Source organism: Leuresthes tenuis, unplaced genomic scaffold, assembly GCF_036924035.1.
Source record: "Leuresthes tenuis unplaced genomic scaffold, fLeuTen1.0.hap1 SCAF_13, whole genome shotgun sequence".
Taxonomy (NCBI): Eukaryota; Metazoa; Chordata; class Actinopteri; order Atheriniformes; family Atherinopsidae; genus Leuresthes; species Leuresthes tenuis.
This window is the reverse complement of record NW_027325367.1, coordinates 10,367,283-10,392,806: the sequence shown is the minus strand read 5'-3', so window position 1 is coordinate 10,392,806 and position 25,524 is coordinate 10,367,283. Positions and strand designations below refer to the sequence as shown.

Below are 25,524 nucleotides of genomic sequence, written 5' to 3'. Positions count from 1 at the left end.
GCACGAGTCTTTCATTTTTACATATCTGAAAAGTTTTTATTCATAAGGAACGCCTCATTGCAACTGCAGTACAGGACGAAACCACTTTAGCTCAATGTGCAGCAAATATTTGACACGTTCTTTGCAAATTTGTAGCATCTTTTGGCTCAATGTATTGTTTTGTTAAAGCTCTTTTAAACCATTTGCATGAAGCGTGAATGGAATTAAATAGCAAATAGGCAAAGTTACAACAAGCTGGTAAATATTATGGAGTATTTATTGGCAATGCTGAAAGGAGCCTGTAGATATTAGGAATTCATCAAGGGGGAACTTGAAATGTTTGCATTAGTTCTTATTTGTTGCATGGTTAAACTGTACACTAAAAAAAAGCACATTACCTCAAAGGATGCTTGAGTATAGAAATTTCATCATACATGTGATATTTCAGTGAGACTCCAGACAATGAAAATGCTCAAGGATAACTTGCCATGAAAATGGGAACTTTACCAAGGTAAAACACTACCACAAGCATCAGAGATTACGTTATTTCCACCAGGTGCAATGAAAACTGCCAAGCCATCTAAAGGCAGCATAAATTTTACGTTACATATGTTGTGTTTTACTTTTTGGTGTTGAGGCATGTTAAATTGTTGTCTTAATGAAAGCAAATTGTATTAATATATATAATTTTACTAATCTCAAGTTATTCATGTGGTTTGGTCCTGACTGTACTAGTTTTTCATGAAGCTTTTGTTTCCAGCGTGCTGATAGAAATGGTTAAGACAAGCAAGGTTTCGAGCTGGATGAAGAGTTAAAACAGGAAACGTCACAAAGAAATGATTCAAGGGCTTCAGGAAGGGGACAGCAAAGAATTTGTACGAGCCATGCGATGGTATCGTGAGTTTACCCCCTGACATAGATGTCAGACATCTTCTCTCCTGTCATGAAAGCATCGTCCTCTAGAATTACGTCATCAGTGTTCCAAATAATAACACGAAGCTCAAAGCTAGACACCAGCAGATCATTGACCGGAGAAGAGAGAAAGGACGACAGACAGGAGACACACCACAAAAACAGACACAAACACGCACACAGAAAAATGGAAACAAAACAAACAAAAGAAATGGTTAACTGCAAAAAAAAAAAAAATCCACACACAGCTCACACCCACAGGATGAGGCTTGGCTGCCTCGTCCCGCTGTACCTACCCCCTGACAAATATGTCACTGGACTTTTCCCCAGTGAAGTAATCATCGTCCTCCAGTATTACTTCGTCAGTATTCCAAATAATCACCCTGAGCTCATATCTGGTAAGGGGGGAGGAGGAAGGAACACATATATATATACACATGGTTGCACTTATATTTGACTTTGAAAATATGCAAGGGTCTATGTTTGATTTAAACTCGTCAAACTAGACTCACCGTAATTTAACCTGGAATAAAACTACATATTCTGTTGAAAAAAGTTTAGACACTTTGAAAGCAGTAAATAAAAGTATTTTTTGCAGGATTGTAATTTTGCTAATAATTTCCCATAATTAAAAAGCATAATTTTCTTGGTACTGTGGGCAACGGAAAACTCTGCCGTCTGGATGTACCTCTTTGGTTTCCGTGGTGATATGTCAATCGCAGGACCAGGAGCAGGCATATCCATATGAAACATGTCCACCCACATCTCAATGCGGCCCTTTGAGGGATAAAAAAAAATGCAGCTATGATCACCAAACGGCTCCTTTTATTGACTCGAGGCATGGTGGCTCTTCTGTACCTGTTCGATCCCGGGTTTGTCAGGGTTCAGCAGGGGTCTGGTCTCCACATGTTCAGGAACGAGCTTGCATCCAACTCTGGGAATCTCCTCCCAGTGGTTCAACACTGTTAGGGCTAAATGCTCCTCTGTCTGCCTCTTCAGACCTGGTGGATCAATATGAACAGAAAAGGAGGAAATTGAGTGAAAAAAGAAAAGAAAAACAAGTAACTTATGGTAGGTAAAATATATGATTGCTATTCTAAAATCTGTGTCTACTAATAATTATTACAACATAAAGTACTTTGTTGTCACCATGATTCATTTGAGCATAAAACAGTGATGCAGGACATTACGACATCTCACAGTTGTAAAACTGTAGTCATACCATTTTCATCCTCGATTTCTGTTGGTCCCATAAAGATTCGATTTGCCACCTTGACTTTTCCTCCTGGCCCATAATGAGGTCCATCGATCTTGCCTTCCTTACAGAGCTTTGCCAGGATCTGATTGGGCTTCATAGGGTCCCGCCAAACATTGTATCCATGGCTAATATCAGTGGAAAAAGATATATTACGAAACTGTAAACCATTTGCTGTCAAACTAGAGGCTTTTGACATGACGAGACTGTAACATTTATAAATTTTTTTCAATTACTATTATTATTCTATCTACAATGGATCCTAAATTTTAAGGAATACTAAAGGCAAAGGTTTAGGTTCTTGTGGCAACATAACCAAGCCATTAACTTTGAAAGGATGAGATGCCTTGCTGCTTACACGGAGTAGTTGGATGAGATGCCACATGTGGCTCTGAATTTGCTGTAGAATCGATTCTCCAAGTCAATCTTTGTCTCTCCGATCAGGTCATCAGTGCCGACCAGATCCCAGTCGTACACTGACACTGTTAGCATGGACTCCATGGGGAACGTGGCCTCAATGTCAAATGATCTGAATGCAGACAAGCAGACAATTAACAGAATTATTCCAAATGTGCAATAGATTCAGATGCATTAAAAAATATTGCTGCATAAAAAGACAACTTTTTGGATGACTGCTGTTTCTTCAGGTTTGATTATTGTGATTTGTTGTAATCTTCCTGTCAGAATGGCAGCGAACACCACTTCCAAAGATAATACAAATATTACTTGCACAAATATGTCACATTTGACTATAAAGAGCAGCTTCCTCTTAACTCACTTGCCAAATACAGGATTGAGCTGCTTGGAGATGTAGTTCTCTTTGTCCTTGACCTCTGACTTTCCCAGTTTAATGACAACGTATGGATCAGCCTTCCCATTGATATCAGCAGGATGGAGGTCTGTGGCCTAAGAAGACGTGAAAGAATATTGATTCTTAAAGTGCAATTGAACTTTAATTTTTTTTTTTTTATACAATGGAATACATTTTTACATTGAGAATGTTACCCACCCTGACCACATAGACACGAACAAGTACTTTGATTGGATCATTATGTGGAATGCTCTGGAACATCCCCATATTAGGATCAAATCCTGCTTCTCTTGTGATCTCCTCAGACAGAGGAAGCTTGTACATGCACAAGGATCCCTGGGTTACAGAAAAAACACAAACTCATTTTACACATTTCCTGTTCGCCAATGTATGGTTTTAAATATTCTTACAGTGTGACCTCTCACCTTGTATCTGCCAACAATCCTGTCATCATCCAGAGCGTGTTCATCATCATCTCCAGCCTTTCCTCTGTACAAGTTGAACGTATGAAGCCAATCTTCAAAGTTGCCATATTCCCCCTCAAGCTCCTTGTTGTACACCTTCATAAGCAGGCCAAGACAAAAACTATGTTTTTGGTAATGTTGTGGGCTAATAAGACAGGCAAACATCGGGAAAGTAACAAATACAAGAACATCACACAACTCAGATGGCAGACATATTTGGGCCCTAACTGGGCTAAATACGGCACACATGGCTCAGCTCTAACAATAGCAAAGGACATTTGGGCCAACTCTGGCACAAACTCAACAATCTGTTTGTTGAATGAGTTTTGGCACATTGTGTGCGGACCAGAATTGGCTCATGGGTAACAAAGCAATTGAAGGGTGAGTTTTGACACATTGTGTGGGTTCGATTTGACCCATGTAAAGCAAACCTGCTTTGATTGAACTTTAAAGCTAAATTTGACTGCATAATGGACTTAGAGAGGGAAGAAGAACAAAAAAAAAAAGATCTTCATTGAAATAATCTTGTACACTGCTTTGTAAAACAAAACAAAACAAAACAAAAAAAAAAAACAACAGCAAAAACACATTTTCATTGATAGGACACAGTACGAAGTGTAAATAACACTATTCAAATGGTGTTTGGATGCCACATTCAAACATGCAACCCACTTCGCAGTGACCTTTTCCACATCTCAAACACTAAATGTTAAACTACTGGGAATATGTTAATTTAACTCTGGAGACTTAAGCTATTTATCTAAATGCTACATAAGTGTAGAAATTAAGTATGTGAGAATTAATGCAACCCTGGACTTTCTGTTGTGCTGGAAAGTAAACCTGAGGTATTTTCAATGAGGGAGATGGAGAAATAGGACTATGTGCTTTAGGTGTATGAAGCAGTCACCTGTAACCTACATACAAGCCTTTTAACCACTGTCACATGACCAGTAGGCCATATTTCATTCTGTGTGTTCAGAATATTTGGCTCCATTTATGAGCTGACTTTATGATGCATCGTTCAGTCTATGACGCAACGTTCTCTCAAAGACTCATCGTTCTCTATGAAGTTTAATTCTCTCTGTGACACAACGTACCGCTCTTTGTGACTCATTCGAATGGAACACCGCTTAGGAACACTTCCTTCAGCAGTCTCTTAACACAGCCTCACAGAAACTGGATCGGGTTGATGAAGATCTCTCCAATTTTTTCGATTTTTTTGTGTAACTTTCAAACACGCTTCGGGGAACGCATGGGGAAATTTCCGTCGATTGTTAATGACAAACAGGGCGCATTTTTACGTTGTTTAACAACTGTAGGGTGGTGCATTTGTCAGGTTTAACTCACAGAAAAAAAAATTGCGACAAGCCCTATTTGCTTGACAGAGTCAACTATAAAGTTGTCAGATAATTTAGAAACAATGTTTTTGATAGAGATAATATTAATTAGACTGAAGAGGGACAAGCGGTAGTTTGATGGTAAAACGAGCTCCCTGCAACTGCGTTTTGTTTTGAAACATCTCATGATTTAACGACGTGTGTTTTAATCTTAAGTATTTGGACACCTCCTTCAGACCTTGGAAGAGGGTCGCTCTTGTGTATTTCTTCCCAAGAGTTCCTCCAATAGTTCCTTACCTAAAGGTTTTCATGAAGGTTTTCCTTGTTCACAAGGGGGTGGTGTCAAAATGCTTCAACATGTTGTACTTTTCTTTATTTCATTTTGAAATGGATAAGTTTCCTTTTGTTCAATTGTATTTTCTGTTTCTCTTTTGTATTTGACAATTTTTCTGAGACATCTCAAGATTAAAACACATGTAATCTTGAGTATTTTGACACCTTCAGACCTTGGAAGAGGGTCCCTCTTGTGTATTTCTTCCCAAGAGTTCCTCCAATAGTTCCTTACTTAAAGGTTTTCATGAAGGTTTTCTTTGTTCACAAGAGGGAGGTGTCAAAATACACAAGAATGCTATATTTCTTCATTTTTCAAATGGATAAGTTTCCTTTTGTTTGTGTTATTTTATTTTTATTTTTTGCATTTGACATATTTTCTAAGACAACTTGTGATTTACATAGGTGTGTTTTTTAATCTTGAGTATTTTGACACCTTCAGACCTTGGAAGAGGGTCGCTCTTGTGTATTTCTTCCCAAGAGTTCCTCCAATAGTTCCTTACTTAAAGGTTTTCATGGAGGTTTCCCTTGTTCACAAGGGGGAGGTGTAAAAATACACAAGTATTCTATATTATTTCATTTTGAAATGGATAAGTTTCGTTTTGTTCAATTGTATTAACTGTTTCTTTTTTGCTTTTGACAAGTTTTCTGAGACATCTTATGATTTACATACATGTGTTTTTTAATCGTGAGTATTTTGACACCTTCAGACCTTGGAAGAGGGTCGCTCTTGTGTATTTCTTCCCAAGAGTTCCTCCAATAGTTCCTTACTTAAAGGGTTTCATGGAGGTTTTCTTTGTTCACAAGAGGGAGGTGTCAAAATACACAAGAATGCTATATTTCTTCATTTTGAAATGGATAAGTTTCCTTTTGTTCAATTGTATTTTCTGTTTATCTTTTGTATTTGACACATTTTCTGAGACATCTTATGAATTACATACATGTGTTTTATTAATCTTGAGTATTTTGACACCTTCAGACCTTGGAAGAGGGTCGCTCTTGTGTATTTCTTCCCAAGAGTTCTTCCAATAGTTCCTTACTTAAAGGTTTTCATGGAGGTTTTCCTTGTTCACAAGGGGGAGGTGTCAAAATACACAAGTATTCTATATTATTTCATTTTGAAATGGATAAGTTTCGTTTTGTTCAATTGTATTTTCTGTTTATCTTTTGTATTTGACACATTTTCTGAGACATCCTATGATTTACATACATGTGTTTTAATCTTGAGTATTTTAACACCTTCAGACCTTGGAAGAGGGTCCCTCTTGTGTATTTCTTCCCAAGAGTTCCTCCAATAGTTCCTTACTTAAAGGGTTTCATTGAGGTTTTCTTTGTTCACAAGAGGGAGGTGTCAAAATACACAAGAATGATATATTTCTTCATTTTTCAAATGGATAAGTTTCCTTTTGTTTGTGTTATTTTCTTTTTCTTTTTTGTATTTGACAAATTTTCTGAGACAACTTGTGATTTACATAGGTGTGTTTTTTAATCTCGAGTATTTTGACACCTTCAGACCTTGGAAGAGGGTCGCTCTTGTGTATTTCTTCCCAAGAGTTCCTCCAATAGTTCCTTACTTAAAGGGTTTCATGGAGGTTTTCTTTGTTCACAAGAGGGAGGTGTCAAAACACACAAGTATGCTATATTTCTTCATTTTTCAAATGTATAAGTTTCCTTTTGTTCGTGTTATTTTATTTTTATTTTTTGCATTTGACAAATTTTCTGAGACATCTTATGATTTACATACATGTGATTTTTAATCTCGAGTATTTTGACACCTTCAGACCTTGGAAGAGGGTCGCTCTTGTGTATTTCTTCCCAAGAATTCCTCCAATAGTTCCTTACTTAAAGGGTTTCATGGAGGTTTTCTTTGTTCACAAGAGGGAGGTGTCAAAATACACAAGAATGCTATATTTCTTCATTTTGAAATGGATAAGTTTCCTTTTGTTCAATTGTATTTTCTGTTTCTTTTTTGCTTTTGACAAATTTTCTGAGACATCTTATGATTTACATACATGTGTTTTAATCTTGAGTATTTTGACACCTTCAGACCTTGGAAGAGGGTCGCTCTTGTGTATTTCTAACCAAGAGTTCCTCCAATAGTTCCTTACTTAAAGGGTTTCATGGAGGTTTTCTTTGTTCACAAGAGGGAGGTGTCAAAACACACAAGTATGCTATATTTCTTCATTTTTCAAATGTATAAGTTTCCTTTTTTTTGTGTTATTTTGTTTTTATTTTTTGCATTTGACAAATTTTCTGAGACAACTTGTGATTTACATAGGTGTGTTTTTTAATCTTGAGTATTTTGACACCTTCAGACCTTGGAAGAGGGTCGCTCTTGTGTATTTCTTCCCAAGAGTTCCTCCAATAGTTCCTTACTTAAAGGGTTTCATGGAGGTTTTCTTTGTTCACACGAGGGAGGTGTCAAAACACACAAGTATGCTATATTTCTTCATTTTTCAAATGTATAAGTTTCCTTTTTTTTGTGTTATTTTGTTTTTATTTTTTGCATTTGACAAATTTTCTGAGACAACTTGTGATTTACATACATGTGTTTTTTAATCTTGAGTATTTTGACACCTTCAGACCTTGGAAGAGGGTCGCTCTTGTGTATTTCTTCCCAAGAGTTCCTCCAATAGTTCCTTACTTAAAGGGTTTCATGGAGGTTTTCCTTGTTCACAAGAGGGAGGTGTAAAAATACACAAGTATTCTATATTATTTCATTTTGAAATGGATAAGTTTCCTTTTGTTCAATTGTATTTTCTGTTTCTTTTTTGCTTTTGACAAATTTTCTGAGACATCCTATGATTTACATACATGTGTTTTTTAATCTTGAGTATTTTGACACCTTCAGACCTTGGAAGAGGGTCGCTCTTGTGTATTTCTTCCCAAGAGTTCCTCCAATAGTTCCTTACTTAAAAGGGTTTCATGGAGGTTTTCTTTGTTCACAAGAGGGAGGTGTCAAAACACACAAGAATGCTATATTTCTTCATTTTGAAATGGATAAGTTTCCTTTTGTTCAATTGTATTTTCTGTTTCTCTTTTGTATTTGACAAATTTTGTGAGACATCTTATGATTTACATACATGTGTTTTAATCTTGAGTATTTTGACACCTTCAGACCTTGGAAGAGGGTCGCTCTTGTGTATTTCTTCCCAAGAGTTCCTCCAATAGTTCCTTACTTAAAGGGTTTCATGGAGGTTTTCTTTGTTCACAAGAGGGAGGTGTCAAAATACACAAGTATGCTATATTTCTTCATTTTTCAAATGTATAAGTTTCCTTTTTTTTGTGTTATTTTGTTTTTATTTTTTGCATTATACAAATTTTCTGAGACAACTTGTGATTTACATAGGTGTGTTTTTTAATCTTGAGTATTTTGACACCTTCAGACCTTGGAAGAGGGTCGCTCTTGTGTATTTCTTCCCAAGAGTTCCTCCAATAGTTCCTTACTTAAAGGGTTTCATGGAGGTTTTCTTTGTTCACACGAGGGAGGTGTCAAAACACACAAGTATGCTATATTTCTTCATTTTTCAAATGTATAAGTTTCCTTTTTTTTGTGTTATTTTGTTTTTATTTTTTGCATTTGACAAATTTTCTGAGACAACTTGTGATTTACATACATGTGTTTTTTAATCTTGAGTATTTTGACACCTTCAGACCTTGGAAGAGGGTCGCTCTTGTGTATTTCTTCCCAAGAGTTCCTCCAATAGTTCCTTACTTAAAGGTTTTCATGGAGGTTTTCCTTGTTCACAAGGGGGAGGTGTCAAAATACACAAGTATTCTATATTATTTCATTTTGAAATGGATAAGTTTCCTTTTGTTCAATTGTATTTTCTGTTTCTTTTTTGCTTTTGACAAATTTTCTGAGACATCCTATGATTTACATACATGTGTTTTTTAATCTTGAGTATTTTGACACCTTCAGACCTTGGAAGAGGGTCGCTCTTGTGTATTTCTTCCCAAGAGTTCCTCCAATAGTTCCTTACTTAAAGGGTTTCATGGAGGTTTTCCTTGTTCACAAGAGGGAGGTGTCAAGATACACAAGTATGCTATATTTCTTCATTTTGAAATGGATAAGTTTCCTTTTGTTCAATTGTATTATCTGTTTCTTTTTTGCTTTTGACAAATTTTCTGAGACATCCTATGATTTACATACATGTGTTTTTTAATCTTGAGTATTTTGACACCTTCAGACCTTGGAAGAGGGTCGCTCTTGTGTATTTCTTCCCAAGAGTTCCTCCAATAGTTCCTTACTTAAAAGGGTTTCATGGAGGTTTTCTTTGTTCACAAGAGGGAGGTGTCAAAACACACAAGAATGCTATATTTCTTCATTTTGAAATGGATAAGTTTCCTTTTGTTCAATTGTATTTTCTGTTTCTCTTTTGTATTTGACAAATTTTCTGAGACATCTTATGATTTACATACATGTGTTTTAATCTTGAGTATTTTGACACCTTCAGACCTTGGAAGAGGGTCGCTCTTGTGTATTTCTTCCCAAGAGTTCCTCCAATAGTTCCTTACTTAAAGGGTTTCATGGAGGTTTTCTTTGTTCACAAGAGGGAGGTGTCAAAATACACAAGTATGCTATATTTCTTCATTTTTCAAATGTATAAGTTTCCTTTTTTTTGTGTTATTTTGTTTTTATTTTTTGCATTATACAAATTTTCTGAGACAACTTGTGATTTACATAGGTGTGTTTTTTAATCTTGAGTATTTTGACACCTTCAGACCTTGGAAGAGGGTCGCTCTTGTGTATTTCTTCCCAAGAGTTCCTCCAATAGTTCCTTACTTAAAGGGTTTCATGGAGGTTTTCTTTGTTCACACGAGGGAGGTGTCAAAACACACAAGTATGCTATATTTCTTCATTTTTCAAATGTATAAGTTTCCTTTTTTTTGTGTTATTTTGTTTTTATTTTTTGCATTTGACAAATTTTCTGAGACAACTTGTGATTTACATACATGTGTTTTTTAATCTTGAGTATTTTGACACCTTCAGACCTTGGAAGAGGGTCGCTCTTGTGTATTTCTTCCCAAGAGTTCCTCCAATAGTTCCTTACTTAAAGGTTTTCATGGAGGTTTTCCTTGTTCACAAGGGGGAGGTGTCAAAATACACAAGTATTCTATATTATTTCATTTTGAAATGGATAAGTTTCCTTTTGTTCAATTGTATTTTCTGTTTCTTTTTTGCTTTTGACAAATTTTCTGAGACATCCTATGATTTACATACATGTGTTTTTTAATCTTGAGTATTTTGACACCTTCAGACCTTGGAAGAGGGTCGCTCTTGTGTATTTCTTCCCAAGAGTTCCTCCAATAGTTCCTTACTTAAAGGGTTTCATGGAGGTTTTCCTTGTTCACAAGAGGGAGGTGTCAAGATACACAAGTATGCTATATTTCTTCATTTTGAAATGGATAAGTTTCCTTTTGTTCAATTGTATTTTCTGTTTCTTTTTTGCTTTTGACAAATTTTCTGAGACATCTTATGATTTACATACGTGTGTTTTTTAATCTTGAGTATTTTGACACCTTCAGACCTTGGAAGAGGGTCGCTCTTGTGTATTTCTTCCCAAGAGTTCCTCCAATAGTTCCTTAGTTAAAGGGTTTCATGGAGGTTTTCTTTGTTCACAAGAGGGAGGTGTCAAAATACAGAAGAATGCTATATTTCTTCATTTTGAAATGTATAAGTTTCCTTTTGTTCAATTGTATTTTCTGTTTCTTTTTTGCTTTTGACAAATTTTCTGAGACATCCTATGATTTACATACATGTGTTTTTTAATCTTGAGTATTTTGACACCTTCAGACCTTGGAAGAGGGTCGCTCTTGTGTATTTCTTCCCAAGAGTTCCTCCAATAGTTCCTTACTTAAAGGGTTTCATGGAGGTTTTCTTTGTTCACAAGAGGGAGGTGTCAAAATACACAAGTATGCTATATTTCTTCATTTTGAAATGGATAAGTTTCCTTTTGTTCAATTGTATTTTCTGTTTCTCTTTTGTATTTGACAAATTTTCTGAGACATCTTATGATTTACATACATGTGTTTTAATCTTGAGTATTTTGACACCTTCAGACCTTGGAAGAGGGTCGCTCTTGTGTATTTCTTCCCAAGAGTTCCTCCAATAGTTCCTTACTTAAAGGGTTTCATGGAGGTTTTCTTTGTTCACAAGAGGGAGGTGTCAAAACAAACAAGTATGCTATATTTCTTCATTTTTCAAATGTATAAGTTTCCTTTTTTTTGTGTTATTTTGTTTTTATTTTTTGCATTATACAAATTTTCTGAGACAACTTGTGATTTACATAGGTGTGTTTTTTAATCTTGAGTATTTTGACACCTTCAGACCTTGGAAGAGGGTCGCTCTTGTGTATTTCTTCCCAAGAGTTCCTCCAATAGTTCCTTACTTAAAGGGTTTCATGGAGGTTTTCTTTGTTCACACGAGGGAGGTGTCAAAACACACAAGTATGCTATATTTCTTCATTTTTCAAATGTATAAGTTTCCTTTTTTTTGTGTTATTTTGTTTTTATTTTTTGCATTTGACAAATTTTCTGAGACAACTTGTGATTTACATAGGTGTGTTTTTTAATCTTGAGTATTTTGACACCTTCAGACCTTGGAAGAGGGTCGCTCTTGTGTATTTCTTCCCAAGAGTTCCTCCAATAGTTCCTTACTTAAAGGTTTTCATGGAGGTTTTCTTTGTTCACAAGGGGGAGGTGTCAAAATACACAAGTATTCTATATTATTTCATTTTGAAATGGATAAGTTTCCTTTTGTTCAATTGTATTTTCTGTTTCTTTTTTGCTTTTGACAAATTTTCTGAGACATCCTATGATTTACATACATGTGTTTTTTAATCTTGAGTATTTTGACACCTTCAGACCTTGGAAGAGGGTCGCTCTTGTGTATTTCTTCCCAAGAGTTCCTCCAATAGTTCCTTACTTAAAGGGTTTCATGGAGGTTTTCCTTGTTCACAAGAGGGAGGTGTCAAGATACACAAGTATGCTATATTTCTTCATTTTGAAATGGATAAGTTTCCTTTTGTTCAATTGTATTATCTGTTTCTTTTTTGCTTTTGACAAATTTTCTGAGACATCTTATGATTTACATACGTGTGTTTTTTAATCTTGAGTATTTTGACACCTTCAGACCTTGGAAGAGGGTCGCTCTTGTGTATTTCTTCCCAAGAGTTCCTCCAATAGTTCCTTACTTAAAGGGTTTCATGGAGGTTTTCTTTGTTCACAAGAGGGAGGTGTCAAAATACAGAAGAATGCTATATTTCTTCATTTTGAAATGGATAAGTTTCCTTTTGTTCAATTGTATTTTCTGTTTCTTTTTTGCTTTTGACAAATTTTCTGAGACATCCTATGATTTACATACATGTGTTTTTTAATCTTGAGTATTTTGACACCTTCAGACCTTGGAAGAGGGTCGCTCTTGTGTATTTCTTCCCAAGAGTTCCTCCAATAGTTCCTTACTTAAAGGGTTTCATGGAGGTTTTCTTTGTTCACAAGAGGGAGGTGTCAAAATACACAAGTATGCTATATTTCTTCATTTTGAAATGGATAAGTTTCCTTTTGTTCAATTGTATTTTCTGTTTCTCTTTTGTATTTGACAAATTTTCTGAGACATCTTATGATTTACATACATGTGTTTTAATCTTGAGTATTTTAACACCTTCAGACCTTGGAAGAGGGTCGCTCTTGTGTATTTCTTCCCAAGAGTTCCTCCAATAGTTCCTTACTTAAAGGGTTTCATGGAGGTTTTCTTTGTTCACAAGAGGGAGGTGTCAAAATACACAAGTATGCTATATTTCTTCATTTTGAAATGGATAAGTTTCCTTTTGTTCAATTGTATTTTCTGTTTATCTTTTGTATTTGACTAATTTTCTGAGACATCTTATGATTTACATACATGTGTTTTAATCTTGAGTATTTTGACACCTTCAGACCTTGGAAGAGGGTCGCTCTTGTGTATTTCTTCCCAAGAGTTCCTCCAATAGTTCCTTACTTAAAGGGTTTCATGGAGGTTTTCTTTGTTCACAAGAGGGAGGTGTCAAAACACACAAGTATGCTATATTTCTTCATTTTTCAAATGTATAAGTTTCCTTTTTTTTGTGTTATTTTGTTTTTATTTTTTGCATTATACAAATTTTCTGAGACAACTTGTGATTTACATAGGTGTGTTTTTTAATCTTGAGTATTTTGACACCTTCAGACCTTGGAAGAGGGTCGCTCTTGTGTATTTCTTCCCAAGAGTTCCTCCAATAGTTCCTTACTTAAAGGGTTTCATGGAGGTTTTCTTTGTTCACACGAGGGAGGTGTCAAAACACACAAGTATGCTATATTTCTTCATTTTTCAAATGTATAAGTTTCCTTTTTTTTGTGTTATTTTGTTTTTATTTTTTGCATTTGACAAATTTTCTGAGACAACTTGTGATTTACATAGGTGTGTTTTTTAATCTTGAGTATTTTGACACCTTCAGACCTTGGAAGAGGGTCGCTCTTGTGTATTTCTTCCCAAGAGTTCCTCCAATAGTTCCTTACTTAAAGGTTTTCATGGAGGTTTTCCTTGTTCACAAGGGGGAGGTGTCAAAATACACAAGTATTCTATATTATTTCATTTTGAAATGGATAAGTTTCCTTTTGTTCAATTGTATTTTCTGTTTCTTTTTTGCTTTTGACAAATTTTCTGAGACATCCTATGATTTACATACATGTGTTTTTTAATCTTGAGTATTTTGACACCTTCAGACCTTGGAAGAGGGTCGCTCTTGTGTATTTCTTCCCAAGAGTTCCTCCAATAGTTCCTTACTTAAAGGGTTTCATGGAGGTTTTCCTTGTTCACAAGAGGGAGGTGTCAAAATACACAAGTATGCTATATTTTTTCATTTTGAAATGGATAAGTTTCCTTTTGTTCAATTGTATTTTCTGTTTATCTTTTGTATTTGACACATTTTCTGAGACATCTTATGATTTACATACGTGTTTTTTAATCTTGAGTATTTTGACACCTTCAGACCTTGGAAGAGGGTCGCTCTTGTGTATTTCTTCCCAAGAGTTCCTCCAATAGTTCCTTACTTAAAGGGTTTCATGGAGGTTTTCTTTGTTCACAAGAGGGAGGTGTCAAAATACACAAGTATGCTATATTTCTTCATTTTTAAAAGGATAAGTTTCCTTTTGTTCAATTGTATTTTCTGTTTCTCTTTTGTATTTGACAAATTTTCTGAGACATCTTATGATTTACATACATGTGTTTTAATCTTGAGTATTTTAACACCTTCAGACCTTGGAAGAGGGTCGCTCTTGTGTATTTCTTCCCAAGAGTTCCTCCAATAGTTCCTTACTTAAAGGGTTTCATGGAGGTTTTCCTTGTTCACAAGAGGGAGGTGTCAAGATACACAAGTATGCTATATTTCTTCATTTTGAAATGGATAAGTTTCCTTTTGTTCAATTGTATTATCTGTTTCTTTTTTGCTTTTGACAAATTTTCTGAGACATCTTATGATTTACATACGTGTGTTTTTTAATCTTGAGTATTTTGACACCTTCAGACCTTGGAAGAGGGTCGCTCTTGTGTATTTCTTCCCAAGAGTTCTTCCAATAGTTCCTTAGTTAAAGGGTTTCATGGAGGTTTTCTTTGTTCACAAGAGGGAGGTGTCAAAATACAGAAGAATGCTATATTTCTTCATTTTGAAATGGATAAGTTTCCTTTTGTTCAATTGTATTTTCTGTTTCTTTTTTGCTTTTGACAAATTTTCTGAGACATCCTATGATTTACATACATGTGTTTTTTAATCTTGAGTATTTTGACACCTTCAGACCTTGGAAGAGGGTCGCTCTTGTGTATTTCTTCCCAAGAGTTCCTCCAATAGTTCCTTACTTAAAGGGTTTCATGGAGGTTTTCTTTGTTCACAAGAGGGAGGTGTCAAAATACACAAGTATGCTATATTTCTTAATTTTGAAATGGATAAGTTTCCTTTTGTTCAATTGTATTTTCTGTTTCTCTTTTGTATTTGACAAATTTTCTGAGACATCTTATGATTTACATACATGTGTTTTAATCTTGAGTATTTTAACACCTTCAGACCTTGGAAGAGGGTCGCTCTTGTGTATTTCTTCCCAAGAGTTCCTCCAATAGTTCCTTACTTAAAGGGTTTCATGGAGGTTTTCTTTGTTCACAAGAGGGAGGTGTCAAAATACACAAGTATGCTATATTTCTTCATTTTGAAATGGATAAGTTTCCTTTTGTTCAATTGTATTTTCTGTTTCTCTTTTGTATTTGACAAATTTTCTGAGACATCTTATGATTTACATACATGTGTTTTAATCTCGAGTATTTTGACACCTTCAGACCTTGGAAGAGGGTCGCTCTTGTGTATTTCTTCCCAAGAGTTCCTCCAATAGTTCCTTACTTAAAGGGTTTCATGGAGGTTTTCCTTGTTCACAAGGGGGAGGTGTCAAAATACACAAGTATTCTATATTATTTCATTTTGAAATAGATAATTTTCCTTTTGTTCAATTGTATTATCTGTTTCTTTTTTGCTTTTGACAAATTTTCTGAGACATCTTATGATTTACATACATGTGTTTTTTAATATTGAGTATTTTGACACCTTCAGACCTTGGAAGAGGGTCGCTCTTGTGTATTTCTTCCCAAGAGTTCCTCCAATAGTTCCTTACTTAAAGGGTTTCATGGAGGTTTTCTTTGTTCACAAGAGGGAGGTGTCAAAATACACAAGTATGCTATATTTCTTCATTTTTCAAATGTATAAGTTTCCTTTTGTTCGTGTTATTTTATTTTTATTTTTTGCATTTGACAAGTTTTCTGAGACATCTTATGATTTACATACATGTGTTTTAATCTTGAGTATTTTGACACCTTCAGACCTTGGAAGAGGGTCGCTCTTGTGTATTTCTTCCCAAGAGTTCCTCCAATAGTTCCTTACTTAAAGGGTTTCATGGAGGTTTTCCTTGTTCACAAGAGGGAGGTGTCAAAATACAGAAGAATGCTATATTTCTTCATTTTGAAATGGATAAGTTTCCTTTTGTTCAATTGTATTTTCTGTTTCTCTTTTGTATTTGACAAATTTTCTGAGACATCTTATGATTTACATACATGTGTTTTAATCTTGAGTATTTTGACACCTTCAGACCTTGGAAGAGGGTCGCTCTTGTGTATTTCTTCCCAAGAGTTCTTCCAATAGTTCCTTACTTAAAGGTTTTCATGGAGGTTTTCCTTGTTCACAAGGGGGAGGTGTCAAAATACACAAGTATTCTATATTATTTCATTTTGAAATGGATAAGTTTCCTTTTGTTCAATTGTATTTTCTGTTTATCTTTTGTATTTGACAAATTTTCTGAGACATCTTATGATTTACATACATGTGTTTTAATCTTGAGTATTTTGACACCTTCAGACCTTGGAAGAGGGTCGCTCTTGTGTATTTCTTCCCAAGAGTTCCTACAATAGTTCCTTACTTAAAGGGTTTCATTGAGGTTTTCTTTGTTCACAAGAGGGAGGTGTCAAAATACACAAGTATTCTATATAATTTCATTTTGAAATGGATAAGTTTCCTTTTGTTCAATTGTATTTTCTGTTTCTTTTTTGCTTTTGACAAATTTTCTGAGACATCTTATGAATTACATACATGTGTTTTATTAATCTTGAGTATTTTGACACCTTCAGACCTTGGAAGAGGGTCGCTCTTGTGTATTTCTTCCCAAGAGTTCTTCCAATAGTTCCTTACTTAAAGGTTTTCATGGAGGTTTTCCTTGTTCACAAGGGGGAGGTGTAAAAATACACAAGTATTCTATATTATTTCATTTTGAAATGGATAAGTTTCCTTTTGTTCAATTGTATTTTCTGTTTATCTTTTGTATTTGACACATTTTCTGAGACATCTTATGATTTACATACATGTGTTTTAATCTTGAGTATTTTAACACCTTCAGACCTTGGAAGAGGGTCCCTCTTGTGTATTTCTTCCCAAGAGTTCCTCCAATAGTTCCTTACTTAAAGGGTTTCATTGAGGTTTTCTTTGTTCACAAGAGGGAGGTGTCAAAATACACAAGAATGATATATTTCTTCATTTTTCAAATGGATAAGTTTCCTTTTGTTTGTGTTATTTTCTTTTTCTTTTTTGTATTTGACAAATTTTCTGAGACAACTTGTGATTTACATAGGTGTGTTTTTTAATCTCGAGTATTTTGACACCTTCAGACCTTGGAAGAGGGTCGCTCTTGTGTATTTCTTCCCAAGAGTTCCTCCAATAGTTCCTTACTTAAAGGGTTTCATGGAGGTTTTCTTTGTTCACAAGAGGGAGGTGTCAAAACACACAAGTATGCTATATTTCTTCATTTTTCAAATGTATAAGTTTCCTTTTGTTCAATTGTATTTTGTTTTTATTTTTTGCATTTGACAAATTTTCTGAGACATCTTATGATTTACATACATGTGATTTTTAATCTCGAGTATTTTGACACCTTCAGACCTTGGAAGAGGGTCGCTCTTGTGTATTTCTTCCCAAGAGTTCCTCCAATAGTTCCTTACTTAAAGGGTTTCATGGAGGTTTTCCTTGTTCACAAGGGGGAGGTGTCAAAATACACAAGTATTTTATATTATTTCATTTTGAAATGGATAAGTTTCCTTTTGTTCAATTGTATTAACTGTTTCTTTTTTGCTTTTGACAAATTTTCTGAGACATCTTATGATTTACATACATGTGTTTTTTAATATTGAGTATTTTGACACCTTCAGACCTTGGAAGAGGGTCGCTCTTGTGTATTTCTTCCCAAGAGTTCCTCCAATAGTTCCTTACTTAAAGGGTTTCATGGAGGTTTTCTTTGTTCACAAGAGGGAGGTGTCAAAACACACAAGTATGCTATATTTCTTCGTTTTTCAAATGTATAAGTTTCCTTTTGTTCGTGTTATTTTATTTTTATTTTTTGCTTTTGACAAATTTTCTGAGACATCTTATGATTTACATACATGTGTTTTTTAATCTTGAGTATTTTGACACCTTCAGACCTTGGAAGAGGGTCGCTCTTGTGTATTTCTTCCCAAGAGTTCTTCCAATAGTTCCTTACTTAAAGGGTTTCATGGAGGTTTTCTTTGTTCACAAGAGGGAGGTGTCAAAATACAGAAGAATGCTATATTTCTTCATTTTGAAATGGATAAGTTTCCTTTTGTTCAATTGTATTTTCTGTTTCTCTTTTGTATTTGACAAATTTTCTGAGACATCTTATGATTTACATACATGTGTTTTAATCTTGAGTATTTTGACACCTTCAGACCTTGGAAGAGGGTCGCTCTTGTGTATTTCTTCCCAAGAGTTCTTCCAATAGTTCCTTACTTAAAGGTTTTCATGGAGGTTTTCCTTGTTCACAAGGGGGAGGTGTAAAAATACACAAGTATTCTATATTATTTCATTTTGAAATGGATAAGTTTCCTTTTGTTCAATTGTATTTTCTGTTTATCTTTTGTATTTGACAAATTTTCTGAGACATCTTATGATTTACATACATGTGTTTTAATCTTGAGTATTTTGACACCTTCAGACCTTGGAAGAGGGTCGCTCTTGTGTATTTCTTCCCAAGAGTTCCTCCAATAGTTCCTTACTTAAAGGGTTTCATTGAGGTTTTCTTTGTTCACAAGAGGGAGGTGTCAAAATACACAAGTATGCTATATTTCTTCATTTTGAAATGGATAAGTTTCCTTTTGTTCAATTGTATTTTCTGTTTCTCTTTTGTATTTGACAAATTTTCTGAGACATCTTATGATTTACATACATGTGTTTTAATCTTGAGTATTCTGACACCTTCAGACCTTGGAAGAGGGTCCCTCTTGTGTATTTCTTCCCAAGAGTTCCTCCAATAGTTCCTTACTTAAAGGGTTTCATGGAGGTTTTCTTTGTTCACAAGAGGGAGGTGTCAAAATACACAAGTATTCTATATAATTTCATTTTGAAATGGATAAGTTTCCTTTTGTTCAATTGTATTTTCTGTTTCTTTTTTGCTTTTGACAAATTTTCTGAGACATCTTATGAATTACATACATGTGTTTTATTAATCTTGAGTATTTTGACACCTTCAGACCTTGGAAGAGGGTCGCTCTTGTGTATTTCTTCCCAAGAGTTCTTCCAATAGTTCCTTACTTAAAGGTTTTCATGGAGGTTTTCCTTGTTCACAAGGGGGAGGTGTAAAAATACACAAGTATTCTATATTATTTCATTTTGAAATGGATAAGTTTCCTTTTGTTCAATTGTATTTTCTGTTTATCTTTTGTATTTGACACATTTTCTGAGACATCTTATGATTTACATACATGTGTTTTAATCTTGAGTATTTTAACACCTTCAGACCTTGGAAGAGGGTCCCTCTTGTGTATTTCTTCCCAAGAGTTCCTCCAATAGTTCCTTACTTAAAGGGTTTCATTGAGGTTTTCTTTGTTCACAAGAGGGAGGTGTCAAAATACACAAGAATGATATATTTCTTCATTTTTCAAATGGATAAGTTTCCTTTTGTTTGTGTTATTTTCTTTTTCTTTTTTGTATTTGACAAATTTTCTGAGACAACTTGTGATTTACATAGGTGTGTTTTTTAATCTAGAGTATTTTGACACCTTCAGACCTTGGAAGAGGGTCGCTCTTGTGTATTTCTTCCCAAGAGTTCCTCCAATAGTTCCTTACATAAAGGGTTTCATGGAGGTTTTCTTTGTTCACAAGAGGGAGGTGTCAAAACACACAAGTATGCTATATTTCTTCATTTTTCAAATGTATAAGTTTCCTTTTGTTCAATTGTATTTTGTTTTTATTTTTTGCATTTGACAAATTTTCTGAGACATCTTATGATTTACATACATGTGATTTTTAATCTCGAGTATTTTGACACCTTCAGACCTTGGAAGAGGGTCGCTCTTGTGTATTTCTTCCCAAGAGTTCCTCCAATAGTTCCTTACTTAAAGGGTTTCATGGAGGTTTTCCTTGTTCACAAGGGGGAGGTGTCAAAATACACAAGTATTCTATATTATTTCATTTTGAAATGGATAAGTTTCCTTTTGTTCAATTGTATTAACTGTTTCTTTTTTGCTTTTGACAAATTTTCTGAGACATCTTATGATTTACATACATGTGTTTTTTAATATTGAGTATTTTGACACCTTCAGACCTTGGAAGAGGGTTGCTCTTGTGTATTTCTTCCCAAGAGTTCCTCCAATAGTTCCTTACTTAAAGGGTTTCATGGAGGTTTTCTTTGTTCACAAGAGGGAGGTGTCAAAACACACAAGTATGCTATATTTCTTCATTTTTCAAATGTATAAGTTTCCTTTTGTTCGTGTTATTTTATTTTTATTTTTTGCTTTTGACAAATTTTCTGAGACATCTTATGATTTACATACATGTGTTTTTTAATCTTGAGTATTTTGACACCTTCAGACCTTGGAAGAGGGTCGCTCTTGTGTATTTCTTCCCAAGAGTTCTTCCAATAGTTCCTTACTTAAAGGGTTTCATGGAGGTGTTCTTTGTTCACAAGAGGGAGGTGTAAAAATACACAAGTATTCTATATATTTTTTCATTTTGAAATGGATAAATTTCCTTTTGTTCAATTGTATTTTCTGTTTATCTTTTGTATTTGACACATTTTCTGAGACATCTTATGATTTACATACGTGTGTTTTAATCTTGAGTATTTTGACACCTTCAGACCTTGGAAGAGGGTCGCTCTTGTGTATTTCTTCCCAAGAGTTCCTCCAATAGTTCCTTACTTAAAGGGTTTCATGGAGGTTTTCTTTGTTCACAAGAGGGAGGTGTCAAAACACACAAGTATGCTATATTTCTTCATTTTTCAAATGTATAAGTTTCCTTTTGTTCGTGTTATTTTATTTTTATTTTTTGCATTTGACAAGTTTTCTGAGACATCTTATGATTTACATACATGTGTTTTAATATTGAGTATTTTAACACCTTCAGACCTTGGAAGAGGGTCGCTCTTGTGTATTTCTTCCCAAGATTTCCTCCAATAGTTCCTTACTTAAAGGGTTTCATGGAGGTTTTCCTTGTTCACAAGGGGGAGGTGTCAAAATACACAAGTATTCTATATTATTTCATTTTGAAATGGATAAGTTTCCTTTTGTTCAATTGTATTTTCTGTTTCTTTTTTGCTTTTGACAAATTTTCTGAGACATCTTATGATTTACATACATGTGTTTTTTAATATTGAGTATTTTGACACCTTCAGACCTTGGAAGAGGGTCGCTCTTGTGTATTTCTTCCCAAGAGTTCCTCCAATAGTTCCTTACTTAAAGGGTTTCATGGAGGTTTTCTTTGTTCACAAGGGGGAGGTGTCAAAATACACAAGTATTCTATATTATTTCATTTTGAAATGGATAAGTTTCCTTTTGTTCAATTGTATTTTCTGTTTCTTTTGTGTATTTGACAAATTTTCTGAGACAACTTGTGATTTACATAGGTGTGTTTTTTAATCTTGAGTATTTTGACACCTTCAGACCTTGGAAGAGGGTCGCTCTTGTGTATTTCTTCCCAAGAGTTCCTCCAATAGTTCCTTACTTAAAGGGTTTCATGGAGGTTTTCCTTGTTCACAAGAGGGAGGTGTCAAAATACACAAGTATGCTATATTATTTCATTTTGAAATGGATAAGTTTCCTTTTGTTCAATTGTATTTTCTGTTTCTTTTTTGCTTTTGACAAATTTTCTGAGACATCTTATGATTTACATACATGTGATTTTTAATCTCGAGTATTTTGACACCTTCAGACCTTGGAAGAGGGTCGCTCTTGTGTATTTCTTCCCAAGAGTTCCTCCAATAGTTCCTTACTTAAAGGGTTTCATGGAGGTTTTCTTTGTTCACAAGAGGGAGGTGTCAAAATACACAAGAATGATATATTTCTTCATTTTTCAAATGGATAAGTTTCCTTTTGTTTGTGTTATTTTCTTTTTCTTTTTTGTATTTGACAAATTTTCTGAGACAACTTGTGATTTACATAGGTGTGTTTTTTAATCTAGAGTATTTTGACACCTTCAGACCTTGGAAGAGGGTCGCTCTTGTGTATTTCTTCCCAAGAGTTCCTCCAATAGTTCCTTACATAAAGGGTTTCATGGAGGTTTTCTTTGTTCACAAGAGGGAGGTGTCAAAACACACAAGTATGCTATATTTCTTCATTTTTCAAATGTATAAGTTTCCTTTTGTTCAATTGTATTTTGTTTTTATTTTTTGCATTTGACAAATTTTCTGAGACATCTTATGATTTACATACATGTGATTTTTAATCTCGAGTATTTTGACACCTTCAGACCTTGGAAGAGGGTCGCTCTTGTGTATTTCTTCCCAAGAGTTCCTCCAATAGTTCCTTACTTAAAGGGTTTCATGGAGGTTTTCCTTGTTCACAAGGGGGAGGTGTCAAAATACACAAGTATTCTATATTATTTCATTTTGAAATGGATAAGTTTCCTTTTGTTCAATTGTATTAACTGTTTCTTTTTTGCTTTTGACAAATTTTCTGAGACATCTTATGATTTACATACATGTGTTTTTTAATATTGAGTATTTTGACACCTTCAGACCTTGGAAGAGGGTTGCTCTTGTGTATTTCTTCCCAAGAGTTCCTCCAATAGTTCCTTACTTAAAGGGTTTCATGGAGGTTTTCTTTGTTCACAAGAGGGAGGTGTCAAAACACACAAGTATGCTATATTTCTTCATTTTTCAAATGTATAAGTTTCCTTTTGTTCGTGTTATTTTATTTTTATTTTTTGCTTTTGACAAATTTTCTGAGACATCTTATGATTTACATACATGTGTTTTTTAATCTTGAGTATTTTGACACCTTCAGACCTTGGAAGAGGGTCGCTCTTGTGTATTTCTTCCCAAGAGTTCTTCCAATAGTTCCTTACTTAAAGGGTTTCATGGAGGTGTTCTTTGTTCACAAGAGGGAGGTGTAAAAATACACAAGTATTCTATATATTTTTTCATTTTGAAATGGATAAATTTCCTTTTGTTCAATTGTATTTTCTGTTTATCTTTTGTATTTGACACATTTTCTGAGACATCTTATGATTTACATACGTGTGTTTTAATCTTGAGTATTTTGACACCTTCAGACCTTGGAAGAGGGTCGCTCTTGTGTATTTCTTCCCAAGAGTTCCTCCAATAGTTCCTTACTTAAAGGGTTTCATGGAGGTTTTCTTTGTTCACAAGAGGGAGGTGTCAAAACACACAAGTATGCTATATTTCTTCATTTTTCAAATGTATAAGTTTCCTTTTGTTCGTGTTATTTTATTTTTATTTTTTGCATTTGACAAGTTTTCTGAGACATCTTATGATTTACATACATGTGTTTTAATATTGAGTATTTTAACACCTTCAGACCTTGGAAGAGGGTCGCTCTTGTGTATTTCTTCCCAAGATTTCCTCCAATAGTTCCTTACTTAAAGGGTTTCATGGAGGTTTTCCTTGTTCACAAGGGGGAGGTGTCAAAATACACAAGTATTCTATATTATTTCATTTTGAAATGGATAAGTTTCCTTTTGTTCAATTGTATTTTCTGTTTCTTTTTTGCTTTTGACAAATTTTCTGAGACATCTTATGATTTACATACATGTGTTTTTTAATATTGAGTATTTTGACACCTTCAGACCTTGGAAGAGGGTCGCTCTTGTGTATTTCTTCCCAAGAGTTCCTCCAATAGTTCCTTACTTAAAGGGTTTCATGGAGGTTTTCTTTGTTCACAAGGGGGAGGTGTCAAAATACACAAGTATTCTATATTATTTCATTTTGAAATGGATAAGTTTCCTTTTGTTCAATTGTATTTTCTGTTTCTTTTGTGTATTTGACAAATTTTCTGAGACAACTTGTGATTTACATAGGTGTGTTTTTTAATCTTGAGTATTTTGACACCTTCAGACCTTGGAAGAGGGTCGCTCTTGTGTATTTCTTCCCAAGAGTTCCTCCAATAGTTCCTTACTTAAAGGGTTTCATGGAGGTTTTCCTTGTTCACAAGAGGGAGGTGTCAAAATACACAAGTATGCTATATTATTTCATTTTGAAATGGATAAGTTTCCTTTTGTTCAATTGTATTTTCTGTTTCTTTTTTGCTTTTGACAAATTTTCTGAGACATCTTATGATTTACATACATGTGATTTTTAATCTCGAGTATTTTGACACCTTCAGACCTTGGAAGAGGGTCCCTCTTGTGTATTTCTTCCCAAGAGTTCCTCCAATAGTTCCTTACTTAAAGGGTTTCATGGAGGTTTTCTTTGTTCACAAGAGGGAGGTGTCAAAACACACAAGTATTCTATATTTCTTCATTTTTCAAATGTATAAGTTTCCTTTTGTTCGTGTTATTTTATTTTTATTTTTTGCATTTGACAAGTTTTCTGAGAAATCTTATGATTTACATACATGTGTTTTAATCTTGAGTATTTTGACACCTTCAGACCTTGGAAGAGGGTCGCTCTTGTGTATTTCTTCCCAAGAGTTCCTCCAATAGTTCCTTACTTAAAGGGTTTCATGGAGGTTTTCCTTGTTCACAAGGGGGAGGTGTCAAAATACACAAGTATTCTATATTATTTCATTTTGAAATGGATAAGTTTCCTTTTGTTCAATTGTATTATCTGTTTCTTTTTTGCTTTTGACAAATTTTCTGAGACATCTTATGATTTACATACATGTGTTTTTTAATCTGGAGTATTTTGACACCTTCAGACCTTGGAAGAAGGTCGCTCTTGTGTATTTCTTCCCAAGAGTTCCTCCAATAGTTCCTTACTTAAAGGGTTTCATGGAGGTTTTCCTTGTTCACAAGGGGGAGGTGTCAAAATACACAAGTATTCTATATTATTTCATTTTGAAATGGATAAGTTTCCTTTCGTTCAATTGTATTATCTGTTTCTTTTTTGCTTTTGACAAATTTTCTGAGACATCTTATGATTTACATACATGTGTTTTTTAATCTGGAGTATTTTGACACCTTCAGACCTTGGAAGAAGGTCGCTCTTGTGTATTTCTTCCCAAGAGTTCCTCCAATAGTTCCTTACTTAAAGGGTTTCATGGAGGTTTTCTTTGTTCACAAGAGGGAGGTGTCAAATTACAGAAGAATGCTATATTTCTTCATTTTGAAATGGATAAGTTTCCTTTTGTTCAATTGTATTTTCTGTTTCTTTTTTGCATTTGACAAATTTTCTGAGACATCTTATGATTTACATACATGTGTTTTTTAATCTTGAGTATTTTGACACCTTCAGACCTTGGAAGAGGGTCGCTCTTGTGTATTTCTTCCCAAGAGTTCCTCCAATAGTTCCTTACTTAAAGGGTTTCATTGAGGTTTTCTTTGTTCACAAGAGGGAGGTGTCAAAATACACAAGTATGCTATATTTCTTCATTTTGAAATGGATAAGTTTCCTTTTGTTCATGTTATTTTCTTTTTCTTATTTGCATTTGAC

General features: G+C 34.4%; 1 protein-coding gene across 10 annotated transcripts in view; it reads right to left on the bottom strand.

Annotated features, from left to right (window-relative positions):
- Nucleotides 1-25,524, bottom strand: part of otofa (otoferlin a) — a 103,407-nt gene that overhangs the window by 6,762 nt on the left and 71,121 nt on the right. For 6 of the 10 annotated variants that reach the window (XM_072361936.1, XM_072361938.1, XM_072361940.1 and 3 more), the window contains 8 exons: nucleotides 3,383-3,517; nucleotides 3,156-3,293; nucleotides 2,925-3,052; nucleotides 2,505-2,675; nucleotides 2,114-2,274; nucleotides 1,750-1,892; nucleotides 1,580-1,668; nucleotides 887-985 (listed from right to left, as the gene is read on the bottom strand). In XM_072361936.1, coding sequence (XP_072218037.1) covers nucleotides 887-985; nucleotides 1,580-1,668; nucleotides 1,750-1,892; nucleotides 2,114-2,274; nucleotides 2,505-2,675; nucleotides 2,925-3,052; nucleotides 3,156-3,293; nucleotides 3,383-3,517 — 1,064 coding nt within the window. Of the gene's footprint in view, nucleotides 1-886; nucleotides 986-1,187; nucleotides 1,287-1,579; nucleotides 1,669-1,749; nucleotides 1,893-2,113; nucleotides 2,275-2,504; nucleotides 2,676-2,924; nucleotides 3,053-3,155; nucleotides 3,294-3,382; nucleotides 3,518-25,524 lie in introns of all 10 variants that reach the window. The other 4 variants (XM_072361935.1, XM_072361943.1, XM_072361934.1 and 1 more) reach the window with 1 other exon arrangement.